General features: G+C 42.5%; 1 protein-coding gene across 1 annotated transcript in view; it reads left to right on the plus strand.

Annotated features, from left to right (window-relative positions):
- LOC144821622 (solute carrier family 22 member 7-like) overlaps window positions 1-23,924 on the plus strand; it is a 207,462-nt gene that overhangs the window by 75,177 nt on the left and 108,361 nt on the right. Inside the window, exons 6-7 of the mRNA XM_078678860.1 lie at window positions 11,811-11,920; window positions 12,029-12,243. Of these exons, the coding sequence (XP_078534986.1) occupies window positions 11,811-11,920; window positions 12,029-12,243 (325 nt within the window). The remainder of the gene's footprint in view (window positions 1-11,810; window positions 11,921-12,028; window positions 12,244-23,924) is intronic.

A 23,924-nucleotide genomic window follows, 5' to 3' on the forward strand; every position in this document is an offset into this window, starting at 1 on the left:
AGAATATGTCAGGAATGGGGCGGAAACCATGGAGGGGGCTACCTGAGGAGCCGTGACCTCTAACCTGATGGTGCGCGCAAACTAGCAATGACGTATCACTAGGAGAAGCTGGGGGCTATGAACTCTGTGCTAGGAGCAGAGACTGAAGTCTGGAGAGTCAGGGCGACATGTACCTAAGCAGTATCTAGTATCTGATGTTTAGAGAACATGTTGATATAAACTAGAAGTCAGGAGGGGAAAAGCTAACTTGATTCTAAGACTGGACCATGCATTATTCTACATGTAGTGCGTGATGAAGAATATTAAATGACCATTAAATGCAGTCTTTCTCTTACATGGAGCCGGAAAGGCTAGACAATGACGGAAACTATTGATGCGATTCAGTAGCTTAGGAATGCAGAGAAGGAGGACTGAACTGATAACTGGAACTATAACATACTTTTGGCAGACTCAGAGGCAGAGCCAGGCTGAACCGGGCACTGTGAGGCAGGAAGTAAGTGAAGGGTCGAGGATACAGGTGGGGGCTGTATCGCTCCTCAGCGAGGGCTCCAGGAGACAGGAGCTGAATCTGGTGTCCAGGCCCTTTTGAGGCCTAGAAACGGGGACTTTACAATGAAATAACGTGCAACACTGAGAAACGTGGCAACGTAACTTTACATAGGCCTGATATTCGTAGTATTCACGAGGACTAGAAACTGGCATACTAGAGGTGGACACAACTATAATTGCGTCTTTAATCAAACATAGGGAATACATATGCATATTTAATCATGCACACATAACATATGATGGATGACACGTAGGGACACAGAACATGGCAAAATTTACTTTTCCACATTCCCTCCTTGTCACTACGTTTCCATCAGGAAACATCAATATTCATGATACCATCTATCATTTCATACAGTATCATTTGCTCGTCTCGAATTATCCTGGAACGGGATTTAGAACGGGGCTTGGGACTAGGAATACAAGAGGTAGCACAAATGCCGCAAATCGCAGGGCCACATTGTATACAGAGACAGCAGCTGAATATGATCGCTACTGCAATACCTAGGAAGGACAATATTTTCCATCCCCATGCGGAAATTATATTCCAGAACCAACATGACCATGTCCAGGTGCCTGGATCTTGGTGTATCAGATGGGCAATTTTATGGAGTCTGGTTATAGCTGAATAAACAGACGGCGCGTTATTTGGAATGAAAATGCAGCAACTAGATCCGATGACTCTACAGGCCCCGCCCCTATCGGCCAGTATGACGTCAAGGACGAGACGATTCTGTAAAACGACAAATCTCATAGCAGATTGCTCTTCAGTTAAGTTACCTAGAGCAGAGGCAGTCTCATTTACTACAGCTTCGAGGGTTCTGGTTAACCTACGGATTAGCTTACTATTCTGGATAGGTCCTATAAAGAAGAAGAAACCTCTATTGAAATCTGTATACTGTTCTAGAGCAGTTTCAGTATAATCGACAATTGGGGACTCCCTTCTATGTCTAATGTGTACTAGATGTGTATTTCTGTGGTAATCAGGTGGGGCTAGGAAAACTGGTGGCAGTAGGAAGGCAATGTAACAGGTTCCCTCCCAATCGAGGGGCAGACGAACATATGCAGTTTGACCACAAATAAAATAAGAATGACGTGAAGCTTTGAAAATAGATTTCCCACTGTCACTATACTTGACAATAGTAGTACAATCACTATGTCCTACATGTACGGAACCATAATTTCGGACACATAATTCACCTCTGACTGGCAGTACTGAAATAGCAGGTAAGTCTGGAGTAGTATCAGACTGAACATTCAAGACCATGAAATTCGAAGAATAATTACCTAAATTATACACTTCATTTTCTAGATCTAACCCTGTTCTGTGGGGAAGACCTTGCTTGTCTGGGAAACATGTACTGTTAAGAAAAGACATATCTGTTGAGGATGACGTTAACGTGGACCATGCTCCACACGAACCATTATGTGAGAATGGATAAGGAAAAAGTGGCAGAACTCCCTTCGGCATCTGGAAAGGGGGGAGTCGACCACACACCCAACAATTAGTGGCATTGCTGGTCTGATGTGAGTAATGTAACATGCGGATGAATGAGTTATTTCGCATAGCGAGGCGGTAAGAGAGTTCATGAGGAGGCAGATCACTAAACGTGTGCTCTACTGTAGCATTAGCAGACTTATTTACATGAAGAACTGGGAAATACAAGAAAAATGCATAACTGGTGCAGGAAATCATAATGCTGAGAAACAATATGAAACATAGAAAAACGATACATCGAATTGAGTTTTGACTAACTCTCTCACTATGGGGGTCTATTTTATACATGTCAGAAACAGTCTAACCGTTTCACCTAGGGGAGGACTTAGACAATCAAACTGACTGACTTATTTTACTAGACCGGAGTTTTAGCTTGTACTCCTGTTGCGGAGTTTTCTCTAACAGGGGAGGGGTTGTAGCAATGTCTTTTGCGGGACAGTCCTTGAGAACAATATTTTGGCAATCCTTCAAATCCTGGGAAATGTTCTTTAAGACGGGTTTCAGTCCATTAAACTGTTTTACATGAGAAAGGTGCACCCAGCCTTTGCGACCTTCCAACTTCACGGCTGTACGGGTGGTGAGGAGGACCTGTCGGGGCTCTTTCCAGCGAGGCTCCAGCGGACTTGATCTGTCAAAATTCCTCACCATCACCATGGATCCTGGAACGATTTCATGCGGTGCCACCTCGGTATTGTCTGGAAATGCGGCGGCAACCTGTGAACGACATGATTTGAGGGCAGACATCAAGGAAGCTAGGTAATCTGTCAGCATATTACTTGAAACATCGGTAATACTTCGGGGTCTAGGAGTACCCCACATGTTAGGGGGGCGGCCGAAAACGACCTCATACGGGGACAGACCTGATCTGGAATGTGCGACCATGCGCATATAAAATAAAGCGACTGGCAGAGCTATTAGCCAGTCCACACCTTTTTCTGTGCATACTTTGGCGATACGGATTTTCAGAGTCTGATTATGTCTCTCTACAAGACCGGCTGCTTCAGGATGGCGTACACAATGAAACTTCCACTGGTACCCTAACAACAGGGAAACATGCTTCATGAGTTCAGACGAGAATGGCTGGCCGTTGTCAGAATATACGACTCTAGGGAGTCCATAACGAGGGAAAAACTCACGAACCAACTGCTTGGCAGTGGTCGCGGCTGTGTAATCTGGGACTGGATATGCTTCTGTCCACCTGGACAAAGCGCATACAACTACAAGGACATACTTGAAACCTCGACATCGCTCCATCTGAATATAATCCATCTGGAGGACTTCAAAAGGGTGGTCAGGGGGCTGGAATCCACCTTGTTCCACCGGGACACTTTTACCTGGATTAAACTGACAACATATCATACAGGTACGGACTTTCTGCTTGGCTGCAGCTCGTAAATGCTTGTTGAACCAAATGTTCTGGATACTGTCTAACATAGCTTTTTCTCCTAAATGTGCTGGACTATGTGCGGTATTAATAATGACTTGAACCATAGAGTCGGGGAGAAACCATGTGGCTCTACCCTTTGTTAACCATCCTTGATCTGTCTGGACCCCTCCTTGTTCGGACCATTTATTGATTTCTTCGGGAGTAGCATGTAACTGGATATCTATGACATCTTGTGTAGGGTCCTTAACTGTCATGCATGTAATCGGATCTGGAGTGTGTGTCATGTTAACTGGAATGTCTAGAGTCTGTGTTGTGAGCTTGGCTGTGCGATCTGCTAGATCGTTACCTTGAGAAATGGTGTCAGTAACTTTCGTATGTGCTTTGCACTTCATGATAGCGATAGATGTCGGTAAATGTATGGCATCTAACAGAGCTTGAATAAGGAGACCATGCTGAATCTTGGTTCCATGAGAAGTCATGAAACCTCTCTCCTGCCAGAGCACTCCGAAGTCGTGTACAACTCCAAATGCGTAACGTGAATCTGTGTAAACATTAACTTTCAAGTTCTTGGCGTGTATGCAGGCTTGTGTCAGAGCAACTAGCTCTGCTGCTTGAGCGGACAGGGTATCAATACGGTGTGTTTCAATAACTTCTGTGTCAGTAGTCACTGCATACGCGGCGACTAGTTCTCCTGTACTAATTCTCAGGCATGAACCATCCACATAAAGTGTCAGGTCGGGATCTGGTAACGGAATATCTGTCAGATCTTGTCTTGGCTTTGTCGTAATGTTAACTACTTCCACACAGTCATGTGTGGCAGAATTCGAAGTAACTGATGGTAACAATGTAGCAGGATTTAAAATGTTGCAGCGTCTGATTTCTATGTGTGGCTGGAACAGTGTCAATTCATAACCTGTTAAACGTGCAATTGTCAAGTGCTGAGTTTGTGTTCGGTTTAAAAGAACTTCCACGGAATGTGGAACTTGTACTGTCAAGGTATGTCCTAAGACTATGGAATCACTTTGTCTGATAGCTAGGGCTGTGGCTGCAACTGACTTGAGGCACGCAGGCAGAGCCTGGGCTACAGGATCTAATGTGCTTGAAAAATAAGCACAGGGCTTGTATTGTCCTGCTTGATCTTGTGTGAGAACAGATAATGCTGTACCTTCGCGTTCAGTAACGAAAAGTGTAAAAGACTTACTGTAGTTCGGTGTTGCTAGAACTGGAGCTTGGCATAGGGCTTTCTTTAACTCATTGAAACTAAGTGTATGTTCAGATGTCCAAGGGAGAACAGTCGATACGGCTGCCTCCTGTGTCGTTAACTGTATCAGTGGTTTGGCTAGAAATGCATACTGAGGAATCCATTGTCTGCAATAAGAAGTAAGGCCGATAAAAGCACGTACCTCCTTCTGGGTCTTGGGCTGAGGAAGACTCGCTATTAACTGGATACGGTCTGGTGTCAACTGCCTACCCCTCTTGGACAGTAAGTGTCCTAAGTAGACCACTTGCTGGACACAGAATTGAAGCTTAGAAGGGGACACCTTGTGCCCCATCTCGGCTAGGAAATACAGAACTGTCAGTGATGCTCGCTCGCAAGCACGTTCAGAACGGGCTGTGATCAGTAGATCATCGACATACTGGAGCAGCGCAGTGTCAGTTGGCATGTGAATGTTGTCTAGTTGTCTTTTAAGTGCTTGACTATAAATACTAGGACTTTCTGTGAAACCTTGAGGAGCGCGTGTGAACATATAGCTCCTTCCATTTAAACAAAATCCGAAAAGGAACTGGCTGTCTGGATGAATAGGGACACTGAAAAATGCGTTCTTGAGGTCGATTACAGTAAAGAACGTGGCTTCGGAATCAATGGCTGTCAATAGGGAAGAGATGTCTGGGACAACTGGGTACTGCGGAATAATACATTTATTAAGCTCTCGTAGGTCAATCACTAATCGATATACTGGGGGTGCATTTGGATCAGTACGTTTCATGACTGGAATGATCGGAGAATTACATACGTTGGAGTCAGTTTCTACAACCACTCCTTGAGCAATAAGCTCGTCAATAATTTTGGATAAGGCTGCTACAGCCTCAGGTGGCAATCTGTACTGTCTGATTCGTGGTAACACTACACCTGGCTTGAGAGTCACACGATAGGGTGTGATTTGCATGTAACCTACATCAGTTGGACCTTGCGCCCATAAGTGCTGCGGAACATTAGACAGTCTTGAAACAAAATCTCGTAATACATAGTGACCCTTAAAGTCACGTAGGAACAATCGTATTCCCTCTGGGGAACAGCATATAACTGCACCTAACTCTTTCAGTGTTTTAATGCCTAATAGATTTTCTGGACATAACTTAGTAAGTAACAGATCAGTAGTGCGGGACAATGGACCTACTTCTAGAGTAACTGGCTTTGAAATTTCATTTACGATAGGTTTTCCTGAAAATCCAAGGGAAACATTTCTTGAGCCTGAGAGCGGAGCCCCTGGAACTTCGGCGTGACTAATTGTGGTCCTACTTGCCCCTGTATCAATCAAAAACTTTCTGTCTTTCCCTAATACTTGACTGTGAACATAGGGACCTTCTTGATCTACAGGTATCTCGATGAGAGGCAAGCCTACCTCCCTCTGTAGGCTGTTTCATGAATACTGCTGGTACTCTGGATACTCAGACTGTGCATACTGGTACATCTGCGATGTAACATGCTGTGTTGCAGCAATAGGCTGCGGTGCTGTAACTGTCTGTTGTGCATTCTGTGGCGGAGGAATCTGTGAAACTTGTTCTTGTCTAGGCGGACGTGGTCTTTCTTTAGTCTTACCAGTAGCTATGTTGTGTTTCAGAACTGCACACTCGTTTATAAAATGACCTGGCTGTTTACAATAATTGCAGTTCCCTTTAACGGGAGCTGCAGGATGACTGGCTTGATTCGGACCCCTCTTCTGACTGTCTTGAGGAACAGATTGTGCAACTAGTACTTTCATTTTCGTGTCTTTCATACGTTTTCTCTCGTGTTCTTGCTCTTCCCTGATTCTATTCTGGTGGTATTGAAGCATCTGCAACATCTGGGACGGGGTATTAGCTTGCCAGGTACTTTCGACTTTTAAAACTCGATTTTTAATTTGTGGGCTTGAATTCTCGACTAATTTAGTAACAAAAAGGTGAGGGTATGACTCACTACTTGTCTTGAGGCCACTGTTGATGCTAAAACATTTTTCAAATCTAGAATAAAAATCACTAATATCTTCGTCTTGTTTCTGTTTACAGGCTGAGATTGCATCCCAGTCTTCTTTTCTAGTTGTCAATAATCTAGGTAAAACTTGTATTAATAATTCTGGTAATTCTTTACATTTATCTCCAAGACCGGTACCTGGTACTCGTGCCTTATCTTCAGCTTCTAGAACTGCCCAATCGATCTTTTTCTCCCCCACCTCCCATTCTTTTTCCTTGAGCTTTTCATACACCCCTGCGGGCAGCAGAACCTTTAACATTTTAATTATATCTGGATACGTGTATTCTCCCATACGGAGCATATCTTTTAATTCTCTATGGAACCCTGCTGGATCTTTGTCATGACAGGGAATTAATTTCTTCATCTCGAGGAGTTCCATCTTTGTAATCGGAGTGTAAACAAACACTCGTTCTAGTTCGCCACCCGTTCCTCTGACTGGGTGGACTTCTCGTAACGGATTCTGTCTCTCCATGTAAAATGGTTTACCTTCTGGGGGTGAGACATGAACAAAATGCGGGTTCAAAAACGTTCTATATTTGTGGCGCTGTTCTAGAATGACACTAATTAAATCGGTACCTAGACCTTTCCATCTATACTGGAGTAACTCGTTCAGGACATCATGTAACGGGCCTGGATCAGAGTGCTGACCCTCATACAATGTAATGAGGTGCTGAATCATATACATACCCACCAGTCGTTGCTCGGCTGGGGGCATTTTCAGAAACATTTGTGCCACTATTTCGTCTGGAAAAGTGGTAGAATCAGTAATCCATCGGACTGCTGATCGGGCTAGTTCTTGTTCATGCATGGTACTTAACTCACTGTAACCGATTCGTGATTTCAAAATGTGATCGGTAGCTTGAAACACTTGTTCTAGTGAACCTTGTTCTGGTGCTGGATGATGAAAAATAGACTTGTGTTCTAGGCGTAAATGGCGATCTGGAAATCTAGATTTTCCTACATACGCTATTCTGGCGGGATTCTCGTCGTCTAACTCTTCAGGATCAGAGTTACTTTCTTTCTCGCTTACTTGTGCTTCTTTACGCTGTTCGTGTAACTTTATTATTTCTTTACGGATTTTCTTGTACATACTCTCCATAGCACCGACGGTCTTGTGCTTACCCTCGGCTATATTATCACTCCACCTTGTCAGGGTTCTCATTTCAGCCGGATCTTTAGACGGGTAATCTTGTTCTCTTATTAGACAATTGATCAGAAACTTTAATATCATGAGCTGGATCTCGGTTTTCCTTTGAGACATGGCCTCGCTAATACTTTCTGGATCATCCCCTGTACGGATGAAACGATATATTCTGTCTAGATCTTCTTTCATATTCGGTAAGGTGACTAGATACTCGGCCACCTTTCTTACGCGGAATGAATATAAAACCATATTATCCTCGCCTGGGACTGGATCATAGCCGCATTCGGCAAGGGATTTTCTTATTTCTGCTACAGTCTGATGTCTGGGCGTACGCTGTGACGCTTGTGCATGTAATTCGGCTGTCGTTAAACGCTTGTGTGGCGGCGGGGTTTGAGGAGTACCTCCCCCTGCGGCCCCTAAACTAGAGTCGTCTACTGAGGCTCTTCGTCCTGGCAGAGTGGGAAATGGAAATGTAGGCTGGACTTGTATGGCGGGCTGGACCGGGGGTACCGTAACAGGTACTCCGGTGTCTGGAGGAGCGGGAAGTGCCTGATTTACAGGGACTGGCGGAGCGCGAACAGGATTTGCATATTCTGGGACTGTGTCGTCCAAATAGGACAAAATAAAAATATCAGCTGCGGTCTGTTTGTGACGTAGCTTGGTCGGAACTAATGGTGGCGGGAAATTACTGGATGCCTCTGGGGTCGCTTTTGGCAAGCCCTCGGCAAAGAGAGGATACATACCCCTATTAAGGGCATGCCTCTGTCTGTCTGACTGTTCGGCTTTGACTTGTTCACCTATCTCGATTAGTTCTTCTTCTTGTGCTCGTTCTAAGGATTTTCTACTTAATTCTGACTTTCTGATTTCCTTTTCAGTTCTTTTATGAGCTTCTTTGCGCCATAACTCGATGGCATCTTTCTGTGACTGTCTGGCTTTCTTTTTCCATAATGCTTCTTCTACTCGCATGATGCATTCGGCATCCCATGTACCCGATACGGGCCATCTATACTTTTCTTCTAACTGTTTGGTATACTCTACCCATAAATCTAGATACAATATGGCGCTTATGCCATGCTTCTGATACATAAAATGACCTGGACTGTCCCTAGGCGGAACTGGAACTGCTGCTTCCAGCAGACCCTTTCTGGTTTTTAACTGACGTAATTTCGAAAAGAGCGGCATGACTGAACTATAATCTAGACACAATACAATACACAATAAACACGATACTTATTCCCCATTCATACCACGACATTAAAATACATGAAGAACATTTAAAAATAACAGTTCGGACAGAATACTACCTGGAATACGGAACACAGAATACATGAATTTTCTCGAGAACAGAACTGACTAGAACAGGAACTAGATGCACTGCTGAAACAGTACGAAACTTACCGGTCTCATAAAGAGACACGTCAGGACCCGCATCCACCGAAGTGGACACTTCGTTTTGTGGGTCTGTGTACCACCAACCCACAGACCAGAGTCAATTAGATTGACCCTGTCTAGATACTACCCCAGTAACGGTACTCACCGGGCAGCAAGAACGGAAGGCCTCAGACTGGACGGGGACTGCTTGGACGTCGGACGGACGAACTTCGGACTTCTGTTACGGGTGGGCCTCCGGATACCTCGGACCTTGAACTCTCGGCTTGGGCTCTGGTCGGGACTCGCCGCGTTCCTCCACCGTCTCGTTTGGATGCTGGACCGCCTCCTCCGTCTCCTCCGTGGGCCTGAGGGATACTTGAAGCAGAAATATCTGCCGGTGCGCAGAAGAGTTCCGTCACGACTGCAGAGGGTCAGGGGGTCGGCGTGGCTTCACCGACGCGTGGGGAAAGGGCAAGTCCCTGTTCGGGCGCCATTATGTGGTAAATAAATAAATAATACCCTATTTTTGAATGTATAAATGAATAACAGATAGCTCAATAAATAAGAGTCAAAATTCGAGGTAGTAGGAGTTTCGCAGGTTTATTACAGCATAAAGGACAGGAACAGGACAACCTGCATAGGAATAGGATGGCAAGGCCCAGCAGCTGCTGGGGCTGGATCTGGGATGAGCGCGCTAGCATTTAATAACAATACACAAGCATATATAGTAAAACAGTTGCATTACAGTACATATGATAGGCGGAGCAGTGGGTGGAGCAAAGGGTGTGACGCGTAGCAGTCGCGAAAGATAAGGGTGAAAAGAGGTGTAACAGGGCGTATACATGGACATGTTATGCAAACGTAACAGAATATGTCAGGAATGGGGCGGAAACCATGGAGGGGGCTACCTGAGGAGCCGGGACCTCTAACCTGATGGTGCGCGCAAACTAGCAATGACGTATCACTAGGAGAAGCTGGGGGCTATGAACTCTGTGCTAGGAGCAGAGACTGAAGTCTGGAGAGTCAGGGCGACATGTACCTAAGCAGTATCTAGTATCTGATGTTTAGAGAACATGTTGATATAAACTAGAAGTCAGGAGGGGAAAAGCTAACTTGATTCTAAGACTGGACCATGCATTATTCTACATGTAGTGCGTGATGAAGAATATTAAATGACCATTAAATGCAGTCTTTCTCTTACATGGAGCCGGAAAGGCTAGACAATGACGGAAACTATTGATGCGATTCAGTAGCTTAGGAATGCAGAGAAGGAGGACTGAACTGATAACTGGAACTATAACATACTTTTGGCAGACTCAGAGGCAGAGCCAGGCTAAACCGGGCACTGTGAGGCAGGAAGTAAGTGAAGGGTCGAGGATACAGGTGGGGGCTGTATCGCTCCTCAGCGAGGGCTCCAGGAGACAGGAGCTGAATCTGGTGTCCAGGCCCTTTTGAGGCCTAGAAACGGGGACTTTACAATGAAATAACGTGCAACACTGAGAAACGTGGCAACGTAACTTTACATAGGCCTGATATTCGTAGTATTCACGAGGACTAGAAACTGGCATACTAGAGGTGGACACAACTATAATTGCGTCTTTAATCAAACATAGGGAATACATATGCATATTTAATCATGCACACATAACATATGATGGATGACACGTAGGGACACAGAACATGGCAAAATTTACTTTTCCACATATTGGCCGCCAGGTAGGAGAAGGATCTTCCTCCGGCGGTGGCTCTGCGAATGCGTGGTAAGGCGGCGAGGGCAAGGCTGGTTGATCGTAGCTGGCGGGTGGGTGTGTAGAAAGTGAGGCAGTTGTTGAGGTACTTGGGGCCCATGTTGCGGACAGCCAATCCAGCATGGTCAACCAACCCTGCAGTGGTGTGCAAGCTTTGCTGCATGCAGTCTTTGTCCTTTGCACAACCCTTCACAGAGAGCCTTCTCCCTCCAGAGACTCAAGCCACCTTGAATGGCCAAACCCCTACTATGCACAGCTTTTACCCTGTTCCAAACTTTAAGTGGACACTGAACACTTGTTGGCAATTTAACAACTTTTAACTTTATTTTTATGTGTAAAGCTCACTATCACACTTAACCGTATCCTGGCCTGAGGGTGGGCAAGCCCGTACCATGCACGATCTTTGGGCTGTGAACAACGTCTTATGGATAGTCTACTTGGCAAGACATCCAAGGCTCCTTAGCTGATCAAACCCTTTCTATGCAAAGCCTTCACACTGTGCCGAACCACTCAGGGACAGCCAACCCATGTGAGCAACTAACAGCACACGGGCGGGCAAGCCACAGCTGTATATGGTCTTTGCTCTTTATCTAAGATGTTATGGATAGGCCAGTTTCTACAGACATCAACGCTCCCTTATGTGGTCGAACCTCCACTATTCATTGCCCTGATCCTTTGTCCTATGTTCACCTAAATTCATGTATGGCCTTTACTCTGTGCTGAACTATTTGTAGCTTGTTTGTAACATGCTGTAATCAGCCTGTTCTTCAACATTTAATCAGTGATGACAAAGCTGCAGAGCTGCAGATTCAGCCCTGTAGACAAAAGTAAGTTCAATTAAAAAACAAAAGTCTTTACTTATTGTGTATCTTTATTCTCAGGTACTCAGTAAGATTGCGGAAGAAGAGAATACTAAAACAAATTACTCATTCGTGAACTTGTTTAGAACTCCAGAAATGAGAAAAATCTCTCTTTACACAGGGCTGGTATGGTAAGGGAATATTGTGTATATTAAAAAAAATGGTGACCTCAAATATTTTTTATTCTTGTGTAGAGGAGTCAGATTTCTACCAATGTATTCTTGCCTTCTCTCATATAGGTTTGGTGTGGCATTCTCCTATTATGGAATCAGCCTCAACATCACAGGTTTTGGGCTGAACATGTACATGACCAACTTCATTTATGGAGCCATCGAGATACCTTTCAGGCTGACCCTGTACTTTTTCATGAAGAAGAGAAGTCGACGTCAACTACAAGCCTGGAGTATCCTTGTTTCCGGCTTCTTCATAGGCATCAATACCGTCATTCCAGTCTGTGAGTTTCTTCCAGAAGCATGCTTTCTCAAAATGTTTTTATAAAAAAATGTTGTACTATGTTGTATAATACAACTTATAACCTTCAGTATTACACCACACTAGTATGAAGAAAATATATAAGTATCAGAATAGAGGGAGCCTACAATCTCAAGTATAATATGAGTCATGTGTCCCTAATACACTTGAATTTTCCGATACAATGTTTGAATGTAAGAACAAATTCTCCATTGAGGCTAAGATGAACATTTTGACTTCCCAGCACAGGTCATCTATCTTAGATTTGCATCTCAAATTGTGTAAAATTATCATCTGCCATATGATGGAAGTCTTTGCATCCATAATCTCATCTCGCTTCATTGGTATTAGAGAAAATGTTAAATACATATGTCACCATCAACTTGATATTCACAGCCATAAAACAAATAGCTTATAGTAAAGCGATTCTCCTGGAAAGACTCCCATAAAGTAATACAACAGAAAATGTTGGAAATTTACCCTACTTTCTGAAAATCGCTAGTAGTCATCTATATCGACAAAACCAAACATTTTCATATTCCTGATCTTCCAAGGTTCCTAGATGACCTTCACTATAAGTTTGTTTGTGTGTCAATCTCACCATGTTATCATGTCCTACTGTATGTACCTCTAATCAATATTTAGTACAGCATTCAGTGATACCCCCCACACTAAAGTCTTGGTTCAATCAAACCTATTCTATTTCCCCTGTGCCTCTGTAAATGTAAATGTAAATGTAGTATACTTGTAAAGCGCACAGCTGCCCCAGCAACGGGGCGTCCCGGCGCTGTATAACTCTGGGGAACCCGTCCTGGCTTTCCCTGTGGGATGATCCCTTGCTGGGAGTCCCCAAAGTGGAGCCAGGCATCCCCGGAATTGGTGGGGCCGTTGTGGAGATTAGGCAAGCTAATGCCCAGAGTTGCCGAGTGGACCCCCTGATTAGAGTAAGCACCGAAGCGAGAATTATCGAGTCCGCTGACCAAGGTCCACGACCCTGCCGCGTCGGGAATTGAACCCTGGTCCCAGGCTGACTTCTGCTCTCAGGTCTGCCGCCTCTAACCAGTGAGCCACACTACTCCACTGTGACTTCAACTGCTGAGATGAATGAATTTGCCAGCCATTGGGTAACATTCTGTGTGTGTGTGTGTGTGTGTGTGTGTGTGCCACAGATGCCATTCAGTTAAGCATACATCGTTCATTCTAATTTCTGAAAAGCATGCATGCTGCAATTAAACATGTTTAGAATCTCTCAGTTTTCCAGTTTAACATTTTAACTAGAACTAGATATAAGTGAACTGCTACGTTTGTTCCTATTGGCTGTATAGCCTGAAATGTGCCAAAAACAGAATGAGAAAGAACAGCATTGGAATGAATAACTCTTGTCTTAATCAGTACAGAACCTGCTGTCTTCCTACATTAATATCTTGTATTCTAAATCCCCTACATTGTGCCTGTTAACATTCTTCTTATGTTTGATCACAGTTACCAGGTTGAGTGATAATGGTAACGGCAAACAACCCTAGCCACCCTCATGACCTTAGAAAGAACTCCATTCTTACAGATCCTTGCAATACTCTTTTGATGGAGTAACCACAGGCCCCTCATAAAGTTGTATTCAAATTCCTTGTCTTCCAATGTACAACCTCAAAATGTTGTCACATCTGTTGTTTAGAACATATGCTGCAAATTCACACACTTGGTAACAGTAAAAATGTCCAAACATTGAACAATATTATTACTGCCACATATTTTTTAAATAAAATTGATTTGAGCTTTGTGAATCAAGCTGTTTACTATATTATGTCATCTGCAGACACAGACTTGTTTTCATCCACAATTCAAGTGTATTAAAGAGATAGAGTATCACTCTTGCATTCAGTGACACCTTTAGCTTGATTTTCCACATTTAGTGAGTTAATGCATGAGCTGAGGCCCACCTGAGAAACTGAGACATTCATTCGAATATTTTCTTCCCCTGGACGTTTGGTTCTGATGAACTAATTTAAAAGCTCCCTTGCATTTAGGTCCATTTGCTTCTTAGTGTGCAAATCTGGAAAGAATTTGGGAAAAGTCTGGTTAATCAGTGTTATTGTCCTACAATGTGCATGTCATCAGCATCTCTCATTAAACAGACATCACAAGGGAAGGACACCATGAGGCTACCACATGACCTCCGCCCTAGGTCCTTTCAGAAAGTTTTAAATAATGACCTCCCATTGTGGGCCTTACAACGTAGTATAATCTACATTCAACTGCACCCCCAAAAACATGATACCTGTGACTCACATCATCTGACTAGTGACAATACGTTTCATCGGGTCCAATTTACGGAAACAAGGTTTGGTGACAACACAGTAAACAACAAAGAACACAAGACGGATGGTAGTAGCACTATTGTTAAACCAAGAACAATTCTGTACAGAAATACATGGCACACACTACTCACTATGCTATCTAATCTGTAAGACAAGATTCCTTTACAGAAAATATAATTTACTTTTTTTAAAGATAGGCCACTAGTTCTTGTTTTCTGTTACATTTCCCACTTGCATCTCAACTTTTATTGGGTTATTAACCAAGGCAAGTTTCACAAGTGTAACTGACTCAATGTTTGGACTTGTTTCTGCCACTGAAAGTTTGGAAAATTATTTAAAGATGCCTGTTTTTTTGCAGTCACTTGATTTCCTAGGCATTAGATCAAATAGTATTTGTGAAAATTCTTGATAGTTGATGTTGTAGTCTTAGAAAGTTCACAAGATTGACTATTCTACCAATAACTGCACCTTTGTCTATTTATCTCATCTAGCTTCTCAGCTTTTTCCCATTCTGCCCAGAATGACTGTCTAATCTTAAAGGGGCCATCAAGAGTAAAAAAATAACCAAAAACAACACAGTTCTTTTTCTCAAGTTATGCATCTCCAAGCATCAATACTGACAAGCGTTGCAGAATGTTCATTATTTGATGTTGTCATCTTGGGGCTTGGGACATACTCAAATGTGATTCACTTGATGGTCCTGTGATATTTATTTATTGCATCCCTGGATTCCTCCCTCTTTCACAAGGACTATGTGATGTCTCTCTACTTGAAGATTCTCTTGGTTATAGTTGGAGAGTTGGTGGATGAGATTCATTCAACCCAACTTACTATTGCACTGCTGTTTCTTGTGTGTCTACCTTGGACTTCACACTGGCGACAAGGATGATGATGAAGATTTGAGGGAACGCCAACATGATGTTTGGTGGTGTTGCCTGTAGGCGATAAAGCTGGATTACAAGATTAGCAACTGACACTTCTTCATTTAGGGTCTGGCTACTCATTTCAGCTTCTGAGAAACAGGTTTTGCTCCTTTAACATTTCATTTCTTTTTGGTGAGTTCTAACCTGGTCTGCGCCAGATTATACAAGGCATTGAATCTTGTTTGGAGATCTTCCATTTTGAGATTGCGTGGTGCACTCAAGCGCATGATTTGCGTTCCAGCCAGGTTTGCCACCATTTGATTGTGTAATTTATGGAAGGAGGCCGTTTGACATACTACGCACTACTTGGAATTAGTTCTTCCATGATGATGCTCATGTAATTCGATGGTGATTTTGTTTCTGGATCATTGTTTTACCCTGAGGGCACCTGCATTCACATTTAGGTGCCCATGTCGGTTGCACTGGTTTATGGAACTGGATTACACTAGAGCATGCATGCTTTTGCCTGCAGTAACTTTCGGTGGAGCATGTGGTTTTGTTTTAGTGTATTTGTGGAAGGAGTTAATACTGGTTTGCTTTGCTGCCCAAGCCACGGAGGTTGGCTAATCTGCCACTGCTTTTCTACCCTGTTTTCTGTAAGTGGATAAGTGTTACTGTGCTGAAGGTGTACTCTGGTACTTTATTTCTATTTTCACAGATGGGCATCATTTTGAAGGTGATTCTAATGTTTACTGTTGTGAAGTATATTTGAGGATACATAGAACTTTTTAAACTTTGAGGTGTTTTTTCCTGATTCTATGTTTATTGTTCATTTTTGTGTCATTTTGATTTCTGTGAACATGTTTTATTTACTGGTGCTTGACTTGTAAAAAAAATATTATAACTCCAAAACCTTTTCCTAACACAAAATGTTACTCCCCCACTGTTTTATCCCTCTTAACATGGAGGACCTTATTTACTCTGGAACAAATGGAAAACACATATTTTAACTACTCATGGGCAAAAGGTATCAGTTTGGAAAAGCAGTGATGCTATTGCATTATTTGGAGCTTGAGTATGGGAGGTAATGGAAGATCTTCCAGGTTTCAGCCAAAAGGATGCAAATGGGTTAAATACATTTTAAAACTTGCAAACAAACTTGACTTGATCTACTTACCTAGAGTCGGTACTATTCTAGAGAGCTAATGTTTTGGGTAAATATGATGAGGGAGGATGACTCTGAATGAATATATATATTATGGTATAACAAACTTATCAGCTTTGTGTAAGTTGTGCACTTCTTTAAAAGAGGAATAAGAGATCAGTTACACTTGAGTCTGACCAAAATCAGTGAGGAGCTGTGGTTCAAAGATGAGCAACCAGTTGCTAATGTCTCTACTATGGCAGTCGGTTGAACACATGTTTAGTTGTGTGAAAGTGTGAACTACTGACAATAATAGAAAGCCTGATGAAAAATCAAGGATGGAATAAGTTAAGGTTGTTCGAGCTATATCTAAAAACAAAGGGGAAAGCATATTCAAAGAGAAGTGTTTTTGTTCTGGGGTGACAGCTCAATTAGTTCATTCTATAGACTGTCCTACTCTAAACACGTGAAAAACAGGTGGTTAAAAGTGACACTTCATTGGCTACTGCAGAAGTGTTATTAATGGAAGATAAGGAGTGAGGATGTTGTGTTGCAGTATGCTAGTATATGCAATAGTGATGCTGTGGCTGTGGGCAAGGTGAACAGAAAATCAATTGAGTTTATGTTTGATTTCCATTCTAGACTGACTACAATTTCCCAGAAAATATTAAAAAATTATTTTGGAATTCAGTAACTTAATAAAAATAGTAATCAATCCAGCAGGTTATAGGGCACATTCTATTAAACTGTCTGGCTAGTTTCCTACACTGATTGAATTCAGAGGTAAATGCACTACAGGTAAAGTGTATGTGTTTCGCAAAGGGGGCAACATTTTAAGTTTGCCTCACCGGAAAGGCTTATATATGAATCTTGATCCCAATTCAGTACCCCAAGTATGCATGAGAAAAGTTGTAGAAAAAGGTGTTGGTTCACAGGAGGAGGGGTGTGGTAATTTTTCTGAAACATTTCCTTATCTGTTTACATTAAAAGTATGTTGGCATAAAGGCTACACCCAACAAACTCAAATTAAGAAATAATGCCATGCCATCTGTCTCTGAGGTGAGGTAATTACCACTTAATGTACTAAAGCAGGTAAAAAGGTATTAGATCAAATACAAAAAGAGGGCATAATTTCTCCAGTTTAAGACATTAACATTGCAAACATTTCTCCAGTCGAAGCTAAAGATCAGTTAGCTAAATTTGTGGTAGTCCATAAATACAATGGTGATATATGGTTATGCATAGATTTTAGGAATTTGAACAGAGGTACCAGTGGATACATTTCCTTTTCCCAATTTCCAGGAAATGCTATCTACTTCCTCAGATGGCAAGTTATTTACAACACTAGACTTGGTATCTGCATACCATCAGATAACGTTGAATTAGTGTTCACTGGATCTTACATCATATATTACATTGATGGGTTCTTTCAAATTCCTCAGGATGCCATTTGGACTTGTTTCTGGGATGACACAGTCCTTATTGCCTACAGCCAATGGGTTACAGACCCTTCTTGACAGATTTTATGAGGGAACTAAATAAGCAGATTAAAAAAAATATTTTTTATTTTGACTGGTGGTCCAAAAATACCTGTTCTAAAAGTTTTTATTTGGGTGGGACTCCTATCACAAACATTTGTAATTTTAATTACTTGGGTATTTTGTTTGACTCCAACTTGACTTGTTACCCAAAGTTCACAAAAGTTGGTGGCTTCTTGTGAAGCGGTTTTCGGCTTTGCAATAAAGCTAGGTCATAAGCCACTTAAAGCGATGTCTTTGCTATAGAAGTGTAAATGCCTCTCCGCAGGCACACACTGGGCAGGGGTTTAGGGAAACAAAAGTTTGGGTCCTCTGCTGGCAGCTGAAAACAAATTTCTGCGTAGACTATTGGCAATCCCCAAAAACCAACCAGTGTCATCTGACACTATGAGATGGGTTTAGGCTACTTAGAGGATGGTTTAGCCTGGCTCCCATCTTATTATGGCTAACAGTATGGGCTACTCCTGTCGTGTATTTCTATAGGTTCTGAATCAGTCCCCCTATTCCTGACCCTATTCTGGTTAAACTAACTATCAAGTTAACTAACAGTCAGCCCATGAGGCAAGAAAACCCCCATGATGCAGATACCGTTATCTGACGCAGTCACACTACGGCACAGGAACGTGTTATCTGATTAGGTCATAACGCTTGAGATCTAATTAGACAAGCGACATTCCTCCAGCCCCTGATAAGGCATACGACGTTCTCATAACAAATCAAACCTATGACAACCTGGATAATCCGTGCGGCCATTGTTTTGATTTCACAGAGAACTTTAGTAAAGAATGTGCTAACGAGCAAGTCGTATGACATCTTTATTGACGTATCTATGTCCATCCTTACGTCAATCTCGGCACCTTTAAGGTATAAATATTGCCGACCTTGCCCTATGCAAACACACGCGTGGTGACAAGACGGAGCAGCCATACTTGCCGAAGCCGAGAGCAGAAGCAGACCCCGCTGGCAGCAGCCCCGCCTTCCTGACGCGCTGAGAGACGCGCTGCTATCTCAAGCCGAGAGACCCAGCACCGGCGCTTTCGGGCAGCCCTCGCAGGCAGCCTGGAATATCGAGAGCAGAGAAAGAGATACTATTCCTCATCCATCCTAAATTCCAGGTACAGAACTGAATAACCCCTCACAGAGAATTCTTTAGTTATTCACTTGGCAAAAACAAACTTAACTTAAACTGTAACTTTCTATTCCCGCCCACGCATTAGACTTAGGTCAGGTACACGGGGTAGGAGTATTTAGAAACACCAGTTGAGCACGTTTAGTCAAAATGTATATGTGTATGTAAATATATTTTAATCATTTTAAACATCATATGGCTCAGAAACCATATCAATGTTTTTACAGTATTATTTTATACTATTGCATTTAATGTATGCACTTTACTAACTATAAGTATTGCAATAATATCGATCCATTTCTCATGTATGAGAAAAGAGACTGATCAATAAATAACACCTTTTTATTGAACACGCCCGTCTCTTCCTTTTCTCTACATTCTGATGAGACTAAGAATGCACGTACTGACTGAGTAAAATGATTGCCTTGTGCTCACACGACTCTCGAGATTGACTCTTGATTAGGGGAGAGCAAAGTTGTCATGTTCTATGGTTGTCAGAAACTAAATCCCTTCTTGTCTAATCAGGGGAGTTAATTCCTTCCTTGAACATTCGAGAAAGTTTCTAGCGAACTCTGAGCTTAGCTGGCAAACCCAAAAATTAAGTCTAGTATCGACAGTAGTAGACCTAGTTAACGTCTGGCCTAGGCCTTTACTGCTGTAGGTACTATTCCAATGCGCAGAGCCTATTGGGAAAATAGGAGCTACACTACATGGCGCCCAACGCGTTTGGAAAGGGCGATAAAACTAACGTAAGACATTTAGAGTAACTCAGTCGTGCTTTCTCACTCAGACCCCTTTTCCCAAAAACTCCAAAGACGTCTGGAGTGGGTGAAAGGTTATATCCTCCAAAACCTCGCAGGAGGGAACTCCTATGTATGGTTCTTGGTCAAGTCAACGTTGAAGGATAAACAGTTCCAAAATATTGTGCATCTAATCTTTGTTCCATAAAGAAACCTGATCTGCAAATAGACATAATACCATCCTGTCTGTAAAATGGGAGACAGTGATGAAGAAAGAGAGGCAGTTAGATTAGCTACTGAACTCGCAGATGCTGATGCTACCATGCAAGCAGCAGACCCGAATATAACACTCATTCCGGTCATTAAAAGGAGATCTATAACCTTAAAACTTATAGAAAATGGACTGACACCTAGAGGTGGCACAGTCATATTCGTAATTGAGGCACACGAATATCGGCAGACAGAGGTATACTATTCATGGATACATTTTCCGGCAGCAAATGCTGTAACAAAGTACTTCCACTATTACAAAGTAGAGGAACCTCCTGAAACATACACTCCTTTCGAGGAGGTGGAAGTACCACTCAAATTCCAAGAGCATTTGCTCTTATTTGATGGCGCCCTAATACATAACAATCACATTACAAGGCTCGGTCCTTTAGGAAGACCAGGAGCAACGTGGCCGGTCTTAGCCGGATACACACCACATCCAGACATCGATAGAATGCCTGCAGCAGAGCTGTTAATACAGCTAAAACAATTACTAAAAATTCATAGACAATTAGTTCAGTATGTAATGCGGACTTCAACAATTCAGCCAGCGATTAAACTTCCACAGCTGACCCCTCACCAGGGGAACACAAATAAAATTACACCACAGAACATCCAATCCTGCCTAGGTAAAGTTCCAGCTAAACGGGAACAGATACCATTCTGGTTGGCACAGAAAATTACCCAAATAGAGGCGGTGTTTCCTGACACCACCCCATTAGAAAAACACAGGATTCTGACTATATGTCTCCCAATGGGAATCGCACCACACATTGAGGACTGTGACACTTGGGGTACAGTCTTTGCTTCCATCTACACAAAAACGCACGGTGTTCCATCCATTTCGGTAATACCAGATGTGCTAAAACAAATTCAAGATGAATACGGTCCAGAACCTGCTTTAACTCTTTGTATGAAATTACTGAAAGACTTCAAGCAGGTCTCGGCTATATAACTAGCCAACATAAAAGGTGAAGCAGCAAACGTGGCGATCCGCCAGAGGTTAAAAGAGACAGATATAGCAGACCAACCAGCTGAAATTGCCAGAATCATAGAAAAATCCTATGAAGAACTAGGCAGAGATAGTCTAGGTGGAATACCAGTAAAACCGCAACTGACTATACGTCCAGAAAAAATATTTTTTAATAATAATAATTCACCAAAAAAGAACTGGGATGGAAACAAACAATCCAATCCTAAAGGAAAGAAATTCCAGTCCCGAGGAAGGTCTCCTAGGCGAAGAGAGAAATCTCCAAACCAAAGACAGAGGTCACCGCAGAGTGACCCCTCGGGGAATAGATATAACCTTAGAAATAGGGATAATATTAAAAAACCTGATAGATATCAAGACATTGATACACGTCCCTCCCAATCTTTTCAGACTTCCTCGCAGAAATCGGAAAGAAGAGGACGATCAGAAGAGCACGCCAAGTCCAAAGACAAGGAACCTGCTCAGCTAAAAAAGAAATTACAATTTCCAAAAAAGAAGGTAGCCAGTATCAAGGTAGTTAACAATGCCGAGAATACTGAGGACACAACTGAAAAACGGAGAGTGGGCTCAGACAATGCTAGACAGCGCAGCAGAGGTGAGCATAGCTCGCAAAGTCCTTATGAATCATCTGGAGACAGTGGACACGAATGAATACCTTCAAGTGGAAACTGCAGACACCAGAGTTAGCAAGCCCCACAAGATATACGAGATAACATTACGTATAGAGGGAGATAAGACTAGGAAAATAAGGGGACTATTTTGGGATAACCTCTCAAAGGGTTATGACATCCTTCTAGCTGAAAAAGACTGGCCACCAGAGTTTGTCAGGGAGTGCCCTCATGGCGAAGAAGTAATTATGCCTGCCTTCTCGAATCAAATACCGATTCATAAAAAATACACACTTGCTAGAAAGTGGGCAGTGGCCTTAGCACCTGCTTTATATAAAAATCATGTAGGATGGGATGAGGATTCTCCTCCTCACAAAATCCAGTTAAAATCACAACCTACTGCACAAAGGCAGTACCCAATTAAGCAAGAAGCTAAAAAACAAGTAAATGAGATACTAGATCAGCTAGAATACCAGGGGGTGATTGAAACTTGCACCTCACAAATGAACAATCCTTTGTTTCCGGTCTCCAAACCAGACAATTCATATCGTCTAGTTTTGGATTACCGACACCTTAACACATGTTGCAAAACCTTTGCAGTGCAAAACTCACACAGTGCTGCACTAATGAATAACATAGTGCGCAAAAAATACAAAACAACCTTGGACATCTCCAATGGATTCTTTTGTCAAAACATAGCACCAGAGAGCAGATATTTAACTGCATTCTCAGTAAATGGCACTCAAAAGCAATTCTGTCGGTTAGCCCAGGGGTACAAGAACAGCCCGGGGGTATTCTCAGCGAGAGTAACAGAATTACTACAACTATATGATGATGAAGCATTATCTTATGTCGATGACATTTACTTAACAGATGATGACTTGGAGACTCACTTGAAAAGGGTGAACACCATAATACTTGGGTTCGCTGCAGAGGGTTACAAATTCAACTTTAAAAAATCCAGAATTGCCCATCTGACGGTCCTATTCTTAGGATATGAGTTATCAAGTGAAGGTAAAAGCCTGGCAGACAATTTCCTAGAGAAATGTGCCGTAATCCAAGCTCCTAAAACACTAAAAAACCTACAGTCAATTCTAGGCTTCCTAAATTTTGGAAGAACATACATTGCAAATTACGCAGAAAGGGTCAAACCCCTTTATGATCTAATTAAACCAGACTTTAAAAGATCCAATTGGACTCAAACACACAGAAATTTTGAGATCCTTACAAACAGACATGCTAATTAAAACAAAATTAGAAACACGTGATAACACACGCAACCTTGTGATCCGAGTCATCCCAGGGAGATGCGGATTCACATACCTGACCTCTAATGAGGGAGAAAAGGTACCAATTGCATTTAAATCACACTTGTACACTAAGGCTGAAATGAAATTTAGCCCAACGGAAAAAATTCTTACAGCAACACAGACAGCTATAGCAAAAGAACGAGCCCTGGCACAAGGTAAACGAATAGTAATCGTAACACCAATACCAGCCTTAGAGGCGGTAACAAAGGCAAGCATTCCAAATGCTAAAGCACTCCATCCGAGATAGATACAATGGGCTAACTCTCTTGCTGCAACAGACGTGGTGTACGAATTTGATCCTTACTTAAAAACACAAGAATTTCTCCAATATGAATTTGAATGTCCTCCGCCAACCGAAATTCTGCCTCTAGATCACTACGGCTGTATAATATATACAGACGGATCAGCACAACCCGCAGTAGGGGGTAAACAAGCTTACAGTGCTGCGTGCGCGATTGTTAAAGGTCGTTGGCACGAAGGGAAATTTAAACCAACCCTCACTAAAACACAATCCCTAGGAGATTGTACAGCTCAGCGAGCTGAACTACTAGCATTCAAGATGGCGCTTGAAAATACCGATCGAGAATTCCCCACACTCATAGTGTGCGATTCGTATTATTGCGTTCAATCTTACAATGAATACTTGCAGATCTGGCTTCAGAACGGATTCAGGGATGCGAAAGGTGGCACAATCAAGCATAAAATGCTCTGGGAACAAGTAGCTCTTTTACAAAAAGAACTACCAAAGACTCACGT

The sequence above is a fragment of the Lissotriton helveticus genome, chromosome 2_2 (genome assembly GCF_964261635.1).
Source record: "Lissotriton helveticus chromosome 2_2, aLisHel1.1, whole genome shotgun sequence".
NCBI lineage: Eukaryota > Metazoa > Chordata > Amphibia > Caudata > Salamandridae > Lissotriton > Lissotriton helveticus.